General features: G+C 32.9%; 1 protein-coding gene across 2 annotated transcripts in view; it reads left to right on the top strand.

Moving 5' to 3' along the window:
- LOC129219743 (proton-coupled amino acid transporter-like protein CG1139) overlaps positions 1-15,737 on the top strand; it is a 50,015-nt gene that overhangs the window by 10,643 nt on the left and 23,635 nt on the right. Inside the window, exons 1-4 of one of the 2 annotated variants that reach the window (XM_054854033.1) lie at positions 5,747-5,778; positions 6,878-7,026; positions 11,518-11,608; positions 14,678-14,766. In XM_054854033.1, the coding sequence (XP_054710008.1) occupies positions 5,776-5,778; positions 6,878-7,026; positions 11,518-11,608; positions 14,678-14,766 (332 nt within the window). In that variant the 5' untranslated portion in view covers positions 5,747-5,775. Of the gene's footprint in view, positions 1-5,746; positions 5,779-6,877; positions 7,027-11,517; positions 11,609-14,677; positions 14,767-15,737 lie in introns of those variants that run through there. The other variant, XM_054854032.1, reaches the window with a different exon arrangement.

Here is a 15,737-nt window from a genome sequence, read left to right as displayed (position 1 = left end):
CACTTGTTTAAAGTTGTTCGGAACTTTCTTCAAAACTAACTGACATCCTTTTTTTTTTCAAAATTTTTAATTTTTTTTCTTTGTATTTTACAATTTGGTTTAATCACGGTTACAAAAAATTCTAAGTAGCTTCTGCAATGCTACCTTAAACATTTCCGTGAAATTTAAACTGGAACTTTCTTTTAAAATGTCCTTTGCCACGCATTTTTCAAAACTCTTTGATTTTCGTCATTATCGCTAAACGTTTCATAAAAAATAATGAAAATAATAATAGATAAATGTAAGTAATGTCATCTTAAATATATTTTTTAGAAACTACTCTCTTAAAATTAAAAATTTAGCATTTATTTAGAAAATAGTTTATTGTCTTCAAAAAATACTGTCATTAATTGTAAACCAATTCCAAATATTATTATTGTTTTTGAATGCTGTCATTTTCGCAAAACTTCTACCAGGGGAGCCCGAAACTAATATTTTTGGGAGAGCAGAAATTCTCAATTTGCCGAATGGAACTCCAAATTTCGCCGAATGATGATAATTTTTCCGAATAGAAATCCCCAACTTTTGCCAAATCGTCAGACAATATTTTTCGTACAAGGAAACGTTTAAATCACTTTGCCCTCTCGTCAAGGTGCCCCTGACCTCCACGTTAGTGTACACTTTTGAGAAGTTTTTTATTTTCTTTCTATCCTCCACTCAAAGAATTAAACTGCTTGCTTTTCCGGCCCTTTTTAGGAAACAATTTTTTCTATTTGCACTTTTAATATTTCAGTTGTTTAATTATTTACAGTTAAATTGCTTCACCTCTTTTTGGTTTTAAACCTTCTTATCAGTACGTATTATCTACGTACGTTAGACTATTTAGGGCTACACACTAGAAAGAAGTGAACTGTTGTGCGTTCACGCAAAACATAGACTAGATTCAAATAAAGAAATAAGCAATTTGGCGGCGTCAAACGTGATTGGCGTGCATTAACAAATCAACGCCAAGCAGACGGCGTACGATTGCGATTTGAAATAGGAGGAAGAGTTTGAGAATGGACACTTGCCGCACTGCTCGTTTGTCTTTTTAAACGCTCCTTTAAACAGCTGATCACGCTGCTCAACATTGCAGCTTAGAAGTGCATTTTTAGACTTTCTTTGAGAAATGTCGGGTAGGAGAGAATCCACACTTCTCTCCCCACTCCCTTAATGTCTCAACATATAGCATATAGCCTAAAATTGCGTTTTTAAAGCTCCAACAGCAAAAGCAAATTGAAAAACACACCTAAATCCTTACCCTTCTTACTCTCCAAAAATGACCTAAACCCATAATGACCCTAAAAACCTAAAATGGTCTTTTTAAAACTTGACTTTCGAAAAATTGATTTCGCAGAGGAACCCCTTACCCCTCTAACTTCATTCTCTAATGCTATCTCAGGTAGCTTAAAATTTTGCTACTGGAAATTTCCGAATGAGAGCCTACCTACATACACTTTATTTTGAAAGATAACTAAAAATTAACGTAAGTTCTGAAGAAGATTTTAGGAGGGAATTCCGGACCCTATCCATGATCGGATTTATGGGGGGGGGGAGCAGAAAGAGCAATCCCCCCCAGTTTTGGGAGAACTTTATGTAGTAACAACACATCTTCTAAAAATAAAAAAAAATCATTATTTTTTCTTTTTCGAATAGTTGAGAAGAGCATGAGTGGATTTATAGGGGGGGGGGGCATAGGGGGCAATACCCCCTAGTTTTGAGAGGACCTTTTATAGTAACAACATATCTTTCAAAATCTTGAAACAAAAAAAATCATGACTTTTTTCTTTTTTGAATAGTTCAGTGAAAATAAAGAGAATAGCGAATGTCCTTTTCTGATAGGAGAAAAGAAGAGGAAAAAAAACGAACATTAAATACAAATAGTGCAGTTGTCACTGGGGTGCTGAAAATGTGTCTAATTCACTGTTTTGGTCTGAAAACCATTTGGGCAAGTGTATGAAAATATAGGCTAAACAAGCTATACATTAAGCTGCAACTCTTATAATAATTGACGATTATTTAGAACCTAAAAAAAGGGGAGGAAAACTCCCCCCCCCCAGTTCGCTAACAGAACGATCTACTTGTTATAATTTGTGTCCACATTCCCAAAACTTTTCATGCATAATATTATTTGTGCATAATATTTATGTTCTTAGTAGATTAATTGGCTTTTTAAGAGATTCTAAAAAATAGGTATTCCCCCCCTCTTTTTTTTGAGAGAGAGAGAGAGAGAAATTAAATTCTATCGCAAACTGAATAAATTTCAGTTATCTGAGTATTCTGATTAATTGAATCTTTTTACTTAGAAGGAAAGTACAATTTTACTTACTTTACAAATACTGTTTAAAAAGTAAGGTAAGTCATAATCATCTAAGTCTAAGTGAGTCAGTCTTGTCATTATTGAAATTTAATTAATTGAGTCATCAAAAGTTTTGGAAAAATTTGCTAAAATTTTATAAAAATCTATAAAAACCTAACAAAGATTGGTAAAATCGTAAAAATCCTTTAATCGTAAAAACTGACCAATTTTTGTAAAAATTACAAAAAAATCAAGCAAAAATCTGCAGGTAAGAGTGAATTACAAACAGGGCTGAATTTGCCTATAAGATAAACAAGCTATTGCTTAGGGCCCATGCTTTGAAGTGGGACCCTAACTCCCAAAAAATTGCATGATTCGTTCCCCCTTCAAGCGGCCGTGACGTAAAATTCCTTCACCCAGCGATGTATTGAAGAGCTGTCGTGTCGAAAAATTTGGCCTTGAATATTCTGCTTCGAGAACGGCTGCGGCGTTAAATTCTATGGAAGAATATTCATGGCGAAATTTTTCGACACGGCCGCTCTTCGATACATCGCTGGGTGAAAGAATTTTACGTCACGGCCGCTTGAAGGGTTAAAAAATGGAAATTGGTTGAAAAAACTAATTTTATTTTCAAGTGCTTGAAAACTTCGAATATTTGGAAACATGTGGCTACAAATCTTAAATTTTAAAATTTCTAACAAATGGTAGAGGGAGAGGAATGCCAAAATTTCTCAAATTCAGCTCCTTGCCACATCCTGCAGTAAAAATGTAAAAATCATGGTTCTCACGTTTGTAACATATTATTCGAAAAAAAATTTTGTGACTCACGTGTTTCATATCTTGCTATATATTCAATCCCGAATGCAGTATTTTGGAAATTATTTTGTATTAATTGCTTTTATCTTACATCTACTGCATATTATTAATCTGTTTAGCCCGAAAAAAAAAAAAAAAAGATACACATTACTTCTATTCCTTTTCGTTTTTTGCACTACTTATAATTAAAAAAAGGTTGTTGTAATGATAAATCTATAGTTTATTCTTTTTTCAAACTTAAAATGGCTGTTTCTTAAGTTTGAACAATAATGTACAACTGTATAATCTAGTTATCAATTTTTATGTCTGTCCCATTAACCTTCATAAGGCTTAAAAATGCAGAATTTTATATCCATTTTACAAAATTTCCTCCGAGGGAGAAACCCCCGGGACCCTTAAAATTGGAGATATTCTATTTCCCACTTAAAAGGGAGCTCTGCGTCACTCTCTTGATACCAACCCCTTCTCTTAAGGTCAATTAAAAAAGGACAGCATGAAAACATACATTAATGAAAACAACACACAAAAAAGTAAAGCATGGACATGCATCACAGAAAACAGACAAAAACATGGGGCTATAAAAATGTTGCTCAAAAAAAAAAAAAAAATCCTGCCCCCCCCCCCCTTAGGAACTCAGTCTTAAATCTGCCTTTGACCCTATCTCTCTTTCTCCTATCATTAACAAAGAAAGCCTGTTGTCGTGTTTTTAGGACGTCAATTTCGAAAATGTTTAGAGAGAGTGACTTGTCTTTTTTAAAAACTTCAGGGTTTTCCCCTCACGTCATCACAAATATCTTACAATTACATTGTTCAGACTGCAATGGGGAAAATTTTTTAACTCTTAAACCTTTTTAATTTTCTTATTATTTCCAAAGAAAGTTTGGTGTTGGTTTAATTGGCAGAGGCATTGGTTTTAACAAAAAAGGAAATTCTAATACACAGTAGTTTATGCATATGCAATGGCTGTTTTGATTTTAAAGAAACCTTCAGAAGGTATTTTTGATTAAAAACCCCCTCCAGAAGGTATTTCTGGCTGCGCTAGTGGAATGTAGTAGTTGATTTACAGGTTTGAGGCCCATCGGAATGCATTTTTGGGGACCATTTGTCTATCACAGAACAGTTATGTAAATCATTTATTTTCATTTTTGAGTCCCCTTCGGGTCCCCTCATGATTATGTTATGGTAAATTCGCTACTGGCAGAACTAATAAACGTTCTCCTTCAAGGAAGTTTTTTTTTTCCAATTAATGAGAAATACTTTTTTTCTTATTATTTTAAAAATACATTATTTTTAATATAGTTATAATGCTAGGCATAAGTCTTCAATTAATTTGGGGATCTTTAGGAATAAGGAGGGTCCAGGACCAGGCCTTGTCGACCTGTGTGGTAATCGGGCCCTGTTGAAAGGAAAGCACACACAGTTCGAAGTTATACAAATATACAAATACAAAAGTGACGACCAGCAACAGGCTCTGGGCCCAACTAGACTGGTCCTAGTCAATTTACAATCCCCAGTGAAGATCAATGGCCCTCTTAAAACTATCTACTTTGCTCATTACCACCTCTTCCGGTAAACTGTTCCAAGGTTCCACTACCCTGCTAAAATAATAATTTTTCCTAACATCCATGTTAGCCTGAGATTTAAATAGCTTAAAACAATGACTCCTTGTCCTGTTTTCAGTGCTAAACTTCAGCCCCGTAACATCTTTCATTTTAATAAATTTAAAGAACTGAATCATGTCCCCTCGGTCTCTTCTTTGCTCAAGACTGTAAATTTTTAGCCTTCTAAGCCTGGAATCATAGTCTAAGTGAGAAAATCCATTTATTAGAGCCCCTTTAGCTTTGACAAATTATTGTATTTGCACATAAGTGAGCTTAGTTTATATGGTTTAGAAATAATTTGCATTTTTATAATTATCCCCCCCCCCACACTCCGGAAATTTTTGTAATGACGGGAAGGTCCGACATTTTGCATTTTTACTGGGGAGTGGGAGGGGGTAAAGAAGAGCGTATACCCAACGAAAATTCAAATACTCCCCCCCTCCGCCCCAAAAAACAGCCACTTTTATAGGTGAATACATCTGAAGTAAAGGGGACAGTTGACCCCCCTGACCAGGGACGGACTGGGTCCCCCAAAAGGGCACTAACTCCCAAGGGGGCACTAGGTTCAAGGGCAAGAAAAAGAAAAAAAAAATAAACGCTAAAGGCGCACAGGTTTAAGGGCACAAGGGCGCACCAACCCGCTGGCCGATGGTGCGGCGAGACAATCCACCCCTGAAACCCCCCGCCCTCCTTTTTTTCGGGCCTGATTAGTCCTCTTTTCGATGATAGGGACTTTCATTGCCGCTTTCACTGAGAAATAATTCTGGTCTATTTTTGGTCAGATAATCAATCATTACTCCGTTTCCTTTATCAGCTTGAGTTTAGTAGGTGAAGTAACGATGGTCGTTCAAATATTACATAATGGACGCTGAAATAATAATGTATTTTGCAACGCCTTTATTTATTTATTTCACGGTCATGTGATGTAGAAGCAAAGCAGCTCAACTCTGAATTTGTTAACAGTCAACTTGACATCCCACACAATGGTTTTATTTGTTGTCTGCTAACAGTTGGAGAAGAGTGTCGCATTAATGCATCGATATGGTATGTTGTGTACATTCTTTTGAGAAAAACGGCTTACTTTTTGAAATTGATTAAGATAGAAAAATGTGTTTTCTTTTGTGATACATATTCTTGTAATTGTAATCTTCTTCAGCATTTTTGTTACAACATATTCTTTTCATCTCCGATCACGGATTTGGGATTGTTTTTATTTTATTTGCCGAAGTATTTGGCGTTTTATTTAAAACTGCGTGCTGTTGCAAAATGGTTTTTATTGAAATCTTTGTAATGCTTTTTTATGAGATTACCATGTTTGAAGTTTTCTTGCGCATTAATTTCAAACTACGATCTTCGGCAGTTGTCCATGTTTTGAGATCATTTATGATTATATTGAACTACTTTTACATCCTGCTGTAAGTGTTGGTATTCAAGTGTGTATCCTACTTATTTAGGATGAATAGTCGTTATTAGTTTGTCAAAACATGTATGTATATTAAATGACAATCAGAAAGAAAAAAAAAATTGATATTTGAATAGGAATCAAAGATTTGATTTTGTAGAAATGATATATTTCCCTTGCTGAATATAAATGCGATGCATTAAAAAATCCAAAGTATTAGTACTATATGCAATATCATTTTTGACCAAATTTCTTTAAAAGTTTAAATAGCACATATGAGAAAGAAAATTTTCTTTTCTTTTTCTTTATTTTTTTTATTTATGATGTGTTTGAATTTTACCAGTCTCGGGTAAAGAGGGAAAATGATCAACACTGACTCTTGGAGTTTTAAACTTTCGGCTTGAACTCCACGACTGCAATCCCCGCACCCGCAGCCCTGGTACAGATGAATGTATATTTTGTTTCAATAAGTTTTTTTGTGATTTGAATGAACATGAGTAGTCATAAAGGCTAGTTGGTGCTGAATCACATACTAAATTAGGTTTAAAACCTCTTGATTATTTGAATTAAATAGAAACTGGTGAATGTAATGGGCAGGACTTACATATTGATCATTTGAAGAAATTAAAGTTGATTCTAGTTATAAAACGTGCTCATTATAGTTCTTATGAGTTCAAATATTTCCTTTTCTGTAATTTTATTGAAGTTTTTTTTTTTTTAAATTTTTTAAATCTTATTTAGAAGGATGTCACCTTACCAAGCTACGACGAAGAATCTGCTCCCCTGGTGGTCCGAGATCGAGACTATCGGCCGGCAGGTCTTGGGAATGTCGTGGAATCCAGACTGGAATCCACGCAACAGTTTACCGAAGGGTCGACTCCTCGTACTTCGTAAGAGCTTCTATAGATATTTTCTTTTAATGTATTTTGGAGTTGGTAAACTTGGAATTTCGTAGACATTTAAAATCTTCAAAGATTGATTTGTCAAATGGAAAATGGATCAATATTGAAATTTCTGTCATGTTGCCACATTTAAAATTAAATCATTTTAGTATTTTTTGTAAAAAAAGTTAAGTTTTCTTATAAATTAAAGTTGAAGTTTTTTCAATTTTTCTGAGACTAGTTCAGAAATTTTTATCAAGGTCAAAACATATCAGTAGAGTTGTTGGAATTTTTTTCTGTCTGTGTGTAGTGGGAGGGGAGGGGGGAGGACATAACATTACTTATTATTTTTTAATGTAATTGATAACCAATTTGCATTAAATTGAATATTTTTGCAATGATAAACCAAATATTTCAGGGAATGGCATCCCCCCTCCCCTTAAATACAGCACTGAAGCAGGGTCAATTCCTCCATAATTGCAATCATAGTCATTGAAATGAGTAATTTTTAGCAACAAAGTTAATTTAAAGTTTGCATTAGATAATAAACAATAAAAAAAAAAGGAGAAGAAGAAAGAAAGAGAATTTTGTTTAAAATACTGTATTACAAGTGTGCTTCATTTCTGCTTTGACAAATGCAGTGATTCAGTATGCATACTAATCATTTGCTTGGTAACTTAATTTTGACAAAAACCATGTTTTTAAAGTATAATTAAAACTACATGTTTATGTTCAGTTTATTTTCTGTAAATTATTCAATGTTTTTTATTTCTAAGTGAAGTCACAAATCTCAATCAATCATCAATGCATCAATTAATTAGTTCTCTTGGGTGATGTTGGCTGAAAATCAAAATAGAAAGTGTCATATTGAACATCATCCACTCTTTTAAAAAAATCAAGGTTTTTAACTACGTTGTGATTACTTAATCTAAAAGTTACATAGGAAATGGACCCACAAGACTGAAGCCCTATTGGTGAAGTGAGTACGGATTTAAGGCAGAAGAGTGGCTTCTGAATTTTTAAGGATATTTTTTTTCTATGCACTTCTAGTTTACAAATAGAATATTATTCTTGGACTTTTTGTGAAGAAAATAGAAGTTTTTGTTCTTTTCTGTTTATTTGTGTACACCCAAACCTGTTTTTGTTAGGTCTTTTTTTTGTGTGCAGGAGATGAACATTATTTATAAAACAAGTGCAAGGTAATATCTTCAAGTGACGACAGGGGCACCCCGATGGGAAGTCACTGTGACCTCCCAAAAATTTCCTTATATCTATATATTTCCCTATTAGAATTTTGCCGACTTCCGAAAAATTTCCCGAAGAAGGGAAATTTTTCGGAAGTCTGCAAAATTATCATCATTTGGTTTATTTTGATTTCGTTTAAATATAACAATTTGGGTTATTTTCTGCGTGAGACTTTTTTTATGCAATCTCTATCCACCGTTTAAAAAAAAAATTTAAACTGTGTTGTGAAAACTTTTCATAGCTACTCGTGAAGTTTCGAACAATTTTTTTTAAGGTGGTTTTTTTATGCGGTTATTCACTGCATAAAAACAGGTTTGGGTGTATATCTTTTAAAATTACCATTAGAAGTGTCTCAGAAAGGAACTAAGTTTTAATTTTTCTATGTCTCGAATTTCGGTTATGTTGAATGTTTTTCTCGGCCCACAGTACTTGGAATTATCAAGAATCGATTGCATATGAATGTATATTAGGGTAGTCCCTATTTACTAGGGGATTTTTTTTTTGTTGCAATTCTGCAAGGGACTCCCCCTAGTTTTGTGACACTATAATAAAAAGTAATCTGTGCAAAATTTGAACTCGATCGGTCAATAATAGCATGTGCCCCTAGGACTTGAACTTTAACACTTTTGATAATATTCCCTCAAAACTTCGAGTTTTTACTGCAGAGCCTGTACATCGTTTTTCCTAGGTTTGCAAAATGTTTTTACAGTGAGGTAGCACTAAAATTAATCTTTTTAATTACTTCATATCATCTAAAGATTTTACACTGAATAAGAATGAAATAGTGGTTTGGAAACTTTATCTTAATCGTACACTTTTCTCAATGTATCTCAATCTCGTGCATTTTCCCCCGATAATCTTGGACTGTCCGTAAAATAAATTGCTTTTGTGACTCGTATTTGGTAAATTGATTCTTCGATTAATTTGCTTCTCTTTCATTTGTATCATTCACAACTTTCAGCATTTTAACGATATCTTTTCCCTTTAAATAGCTTCCTTCATTTTGCCATGAATCAGGATCAAATAGGAAAACATCTTTTGGTGTTTGTAACTTTTTAAACAGTTTTATTGACTTGTAACTGATTCTATAAAGAGAAAGATCTTTACTAAGAAAGTATTCCAAATCATCTACTGCTATCTGAAATTTTATACAGTCATCAGACACGTCTACCATATCAGCAAGCATTTTTTTGGAGTAATACTTTCCCTATCTTCAAAGTTAACATCCAATATGGACAAAGCTACTAGTTCATCCCCTAAATATAACAAGTGATTTGTGAATTTTCCAATCACTGCTTCTGCTGCATGTTTGTCATCATTTTGTATGCTGCTAATTTTTTAGACACATTATATTATTTAAATGAGCCTAGATTGGGTTTCTGAGAAAAACCGTATCTTCATGTAGCATTTAACTGTAAAACAGCATTTACGGCTTTCTCTTCATGTAAGGTCAATTTAAATTGCTTCCTAAATATATCAATTTTCAAACAATAAATTCCTTTTGCCACCCATCTGGTTCAGGGATAAGCACCAGGTTGCCGAAAACATAACCCTGTAGGAGGGACTTTACCGGGACATATTATAACAAGTTATGAAAATTCTCTGTAATCTTTCTCAATTCCGCTTTTTACAAGCAATAATATGTCATCAACTTCGTCTTTTAGAATTTAAGTGGTATGTGTACTTGATTGAAATGTTATAAGTTCTGAATGATGGAGATCTTTCCACAAAATTTTGAAGCGCTTAAATAATGGAATATTGGGTCTAGAACTAAGATAAGCAAAAACTTCTTTCTGCAGTACGATTTCAAGTGCATGATGATGGCAATCTAAATGTAATATATTGCCATTCAGTTTTTGCTCTAAAAAATTGCATGCACAATGTATACGATAGGTATTGCAAGCCATTGTATCAAATACTACAGCTTGAACAGTTGGCAATAAAGAGCAATTATCTAATATAGCATGTACAACTGAAGGAACTGAATATCTCAGGAATTCCGAGTAGCTGTTCAACATTGAGACCCGAAGCTATCACGGTAAGCCTATCGGCGTTATTTTTTCCAATTACATTTGGATGTAGCTTTGTATCCCAATGAATAACTAAAAAATCTAAATTTAAATTCATGATATTTAATTTTATCTCTCTGAAGATTTTCTCTTGCTCTCTTAAGGGATGTACGATTGATCACAAGTTCATTTGGATTTAAATTTACTGCATCAACATAGGCTGTTAATAAATGAACCACATCTTTATCCCTAATATGGCATTTGTCTAACAGTGGTGAAATGTGAGCAGATATCAATAGTTGTAAAGCTTTTTCGTGTTGTGGCAGACCAAATATAGAAAATAGGTTCAGCAGGTTAGGATAGATACCCATTTAGGTTTCTAAATATTGTGAATTGTAAGAAGAATTTGATGATAATAAAGGACTATGTACTGAAATAGAAGAAAATTAATTCAAAGTATAAATTTTTACCTTATTCCGATCTGAAATTTTTAAAAATTTATATTTTAGATATGGAAAATACAGTATATTTTTATGTTAGAGTAATCGATGATTTTTTAAAATTTATATTTTTGAGAATTAAAAATTGCATCAACATTTAAGTACATTTATAACTAAAGAACAGCGAGTTAGAATATAATTGCCATTACTTATATTTATAGCATTGAAACCAAGCAACCCCATTTGCCATACCTATTACATATACACAGGAAATTTTGAAACCAATGCCCCCAAAGTCGGGAGGAGGCACTTTGTTGTTGTCAAAGATCATTCATTAATGGCCTTTAGAATCCCTTGTGTCCATCTTGGTGGAAAGAAATGTTCCCCTGTCACTTGGTTTAGAATGATCGCAGAAGAGCGGTATGTTTGAACCAAGGCCATTGGTGTACATGTACCGTCTGTAACATGTAAAATTTTACAGAATGAAAGTGGGAGAATGGCCGATCTGGAAGTAGCAACATCTATTGAGGTTCAAAATTACTTTTAATGTGAAATGTAAGAATATTTTTACATAAAAATGAGAAAATCCGCAATTTTTTCTTCAAAACTCAAAAAAGGGGGCCTAGGGGCACGAGTTAATATTCATGGATTAACTTAAAATTCTGCAAGGATCATTTATTTGTATAATGGAACAAATTGAGGGGGCTTCGTGTAAAATATCTACAACTTCAAAAATAAGGACCGTCCTAATGTATATGTTAAAGTAATTTTTTTTCTAAAAGAAATGTTACCTTTTTTTCCCTTAGAAATATCTCTACCATGATGCATCTGCTAAAAGGTAACATTGGAACAGGAATTTTAGCCATGCCAAATGCAATATCTAATGCAGGACTTCTGGTAAGTATATGCTCTATTTTTCCTTATGCTTAAAATTCTAGTGCTCTTGGGTTTAAAATGCCAATGAAGCTATCTAACAAGAAAAAAGTACGTTATGCAGTAATATCTATATTTATTGCCTTAAATTGTGCTAATATATATTTTTTAAAATTCTTTTTATCTTATCCATAGGCAACTATGGTATTTACTTGTTGGAAATATTGTCTGCATAAAAACTGAGCTTTTGAATGTAAAGGAATGTGAGAGAAGCTCTTATGACTTTATATCAAAAAACCTTTCTGTATTGAAAAGGTGGCTTCTTGAAACCCTAAAGAATGTCTGTTTTTGCAAATTTATGCTGAATCAAAGGTTATTTTTCTTATTGTAACTTTGTACACAAAATTATTTGTTTGCTGTGTAGATAATCTGTATTATAGTCCTGCATAAGGTGTCTTCATCTAGAAACCCTCCACCATATTTCTCAAACTTGCAAGTTGCAAAATCAAACTACTTTGAAAACCTATTGAAGTAAAACTGAACGGCAATTTTAAATTAATTTACGATTACTGTATTAGGTGTTTGATTTTTGTGGTAGCTAAATAATGTTTAAACTGGCAACTTAACAGGAGGTGAAATTGAACTGTTTGCTGTAAAGATAACTTGTGTATTATCATAACTTGGCAGTTTTAAAGCAGGAATTCTGCAAATTAATCTAAAAAAATAGTTAAATAAATTAAATGTGTTCTGTATACCAACAAGAAAGGTCACATGTGTCTTCTGTGTAAGTTATTCTGAAATATGAATGTGAAAGCCTAATTAGTAAAATTATGTATTAGTCAAGATTTAATTAAAAAAAAATATTTTGATCTATAGTAGAGATACAGTTGAATTCAACTCTTCTGTATCTGCTATATAATAGGTGATTGCTTGTTGGTTAAGTGGTACGTTGATTTATTAATGCATACATTTTCTATTAAAGTATTTTTTTCCCCCGCTCTAATCAGATTTACATTTCTTAATGTATTAATTTTATATGAAGTCGGAAAGATTTTTGTTTCGATTGTTTCAGTTTTAATAGCTATTCTCAGAATAGATTTGATGAAAAGCTTACTTCAGCAAGACCTCAGCATTTCATACAACAGTTAGATCCTTCTTAACTTGTTTAATATAAAAATTATAGTCAAGTTGAACCATTGCAAATCAACAAAAAGTTTTAACTCTAGCTTTTTTCTTTGTTTTATTTTCATCCCTTTTTAATACAGTAACCCCTTATTATATTGCCCTTGTGGAGAGGCTATAAAAGAGCACAGGGATGTGCCAAACTGCACCAATCGCCAATCCTGAGCCAAACTGCTTCGAAAGATCGCCAAATGGACTTTCCTGCGCCAAAATCTGACAAACTTGCGCCAAAAATGCAATTTTGCATTTAATGTGGCAGTTCCTTTGTCATATTTGGCAGTTTTGGCAGAATATCATCAAGTTTATGCATTTGGAGCTTGTTTCCACGATTTTTTGGCTTAGTCCCAATTTTTTGCGTACTTCAAAATCCGATTGCATTTGCTTTTAAAAAGACTTGATCATTTTAATTTTTTACGTGATTCTGTTCTTTTGACTAGAAAAATTTTTCACTGATCATTATTTTCAACCTTTGTTAACTTTTGATTTCAGTATATTTGAGGACTTGTATATTCGTCTTTTTGCCACGCCCACTCGAAAGTGTCAATCCTGTTGCCTCCAAATCGGTTTAAGCGAATGCCATCTGTAAAAATTAATATTGTTCACCAGTTTTTAATTTTGGGTTTCTTAAGATTTTAGGACAGAAAATTGATCTCTAGTTTTGGTTAGAGACACTTAAGATAGCAAAAATCTGGGAATTCTAATGCTCTGGTAATGAATATGCAGACATTTCAAGTTTCTCAGATTCGAGCATTTTTCCCATATTCTTTGTCTGTCTTAAAATTTTTATTTATTTATTATTTTTATTTTTTCACATTTTTCATCTTTTTTCATGTGTGTTAAAAAATTCCTTTTCTGTGACATTTCTCAAAATCATTTTTTTTTCATTGTAATTTCATTATTAATTTCGTGATTAAATATCAAACAGTTAAAAATAAAAGATTTTAATGTTGCCTTTGCTTGATTTTCTGATTTGTTAATTAAGTAGTTCAGTTTTTTAACATATATGCCAAGAAAAGAAAAAAATAATAATAATAAGGTCAAATATAAGTGAATAATTTAAATATACCAAAAAAAAAAAGAAAGAAAGAAAGAAAAAATATCTAATGTGTGTGAAATACACATAGTTGCTCGAAATTGATGCAAAATTAAAATTTTTGCTGCTGCAAGCTGCTCCGAATTTGAAATTTTACTGTTCCAGGCTGCTCCAAATTTGCAATTTTACTGCTCCAGACTGCTCCAAATTCACCATTTTGCTGCTCCATGCTGCTCCAAACTCACCATTTTTCTGCTCCCAAGATTGCTCCAAAAGCGAGTTTTGGTTGGCACATCCTTGAGAGCAATACATATATAAAAAGACGATATAGTGAGATCATCAATTAACATACAAATTAATGACATTGCACCTACAAAAGATAAATTTAATATCAGATTAGAACAGTTTTCTTAATAAAAACAAAAGAAAGTTGTTACCTTTTTTTAAATTAAAAAAGAATATAATTAAAATATATCTATTGCTTTTGGATAGAATACAAATCAAAAGGTGCAGCTTCGGCTGCAACAAAATAAATGTTGGGAAAACTTACCAGGTCATTGATATATATGTATTAAAAGAAAAAGAAAACTTTAGAAATATAATGAGTGGTTACTGTTTTTCATGATAAAATTAAATCTTCATTAATTTTGTTGTGTCTTAAAAAAATTATTTGACTTTCACTTCAAAACTTTTTTTGCTTTGAGTATGGTATACTTTTAGAAAAAGATTGCTTGTGTGGAGCAAGTGAGCTTTTAGAAAATATTTACATAATTCATATCTTGTTTAACTTAAGATTTTATAATTAAAAAAAATGTATGCCTGATGCTTTTTAATGTTTTTTCAATCAAAAAAATTGAATATTAAAATTTTATTTCCAGGTAGGTAGTGTAGGCATTCCAATATTAGGAGTATTCTGTGTTCATTGCATGCATTTGTTAGTCATCAGCAGCAAATCATTGTCTAGGAGGTATGAATTTGTTTTGCTATAATTCTGCTTAAGTAATCTATTAGACATAATGTGTGAAAAGATAACTACCATATCCCCAAAGACAGGCTTTGCAAAGTGCAAACACACCATTTGGGCTGATTTGAGTAAATTCTTGAATCTCCCACTAAAGTTCAAGGACTTCTATAGGCCCATCATTTCAAAAATTTCCAGGGGGCGTGAAGGTTGTACACTCTGCAAATTTTATAGACAAACCACACCCACCACCCACTTGTTGTAAAAACATTATCTTTTTCAAACAGGGGGTGACTGACCTCCTCCCCCCCCTCCAACTCTTTAAATGACAGGATTGCCCACCTCATTTCAAGATTTCAGCAAATTTCTTTGCCCTATACCTCAGAGCCAGACTAGCGCAAGTCCAAAAATTGTAATTTTATCATTTATTAGTGCATTGTATTTTGAATCCTATTCTGCATCGAGCCATGTGAACGTAATTCTAAGAAAAAATCCTTGTCAATTTTTAACCAGTGTTTAAAGAGTGTGTGCCCCATCATCCTTTGCATACGCCAGAACGAAGTTTTCCCTCTCTGTCCTGTAAAGTAGCAATTATGTGACTTACGCTATTCTCGCTCTGAGTTACAGAATTGTTGACACCTTATTGAAGTTATTCTTAATTTTAAGATAAATGGGGGGTTTTAAATGACTTAAAGCAATGTTTTTTGGTTCCGGCATTTGTACAAAATTGCCTATTGACACCTTCCATTCTGATTAACTTAAAAAATTGACTTACTTCTGATTCCCCTTTTTACCGAGACCACAAGCCCTTTAAGTCTTGAGTCATAATTTGAATCTGGAATTTTATTTGCTACCTAACCCTCCCTTCTTTGAACTCTTTCCAACAACATAGCTACTTTTTCAAAATAAAGAGTCTAAAAGTAAACACATAGTCAAATGAGGTCTCATCAAACTTCTGTATGATGGTCGAAAAATTT

The sequence above is a fragment of the Uloborus diversus genome, chromosome 4 (genome assembly GCF_026930045.1).
Source record: "Uloborus diversus isolate 005 chromosome 4, Udiv.v.3.1, whole genome shotgun sequence".
Taxonomy (NCBI): Eukaryota; Metazoa; Arthropoda; class Arachnida; order Araneae; family Uloboridae; genus Uloborus; species Uloborus diversus.
This window is presented reverse-complemented; position numbering and strand designations above follow the sequence as displayed.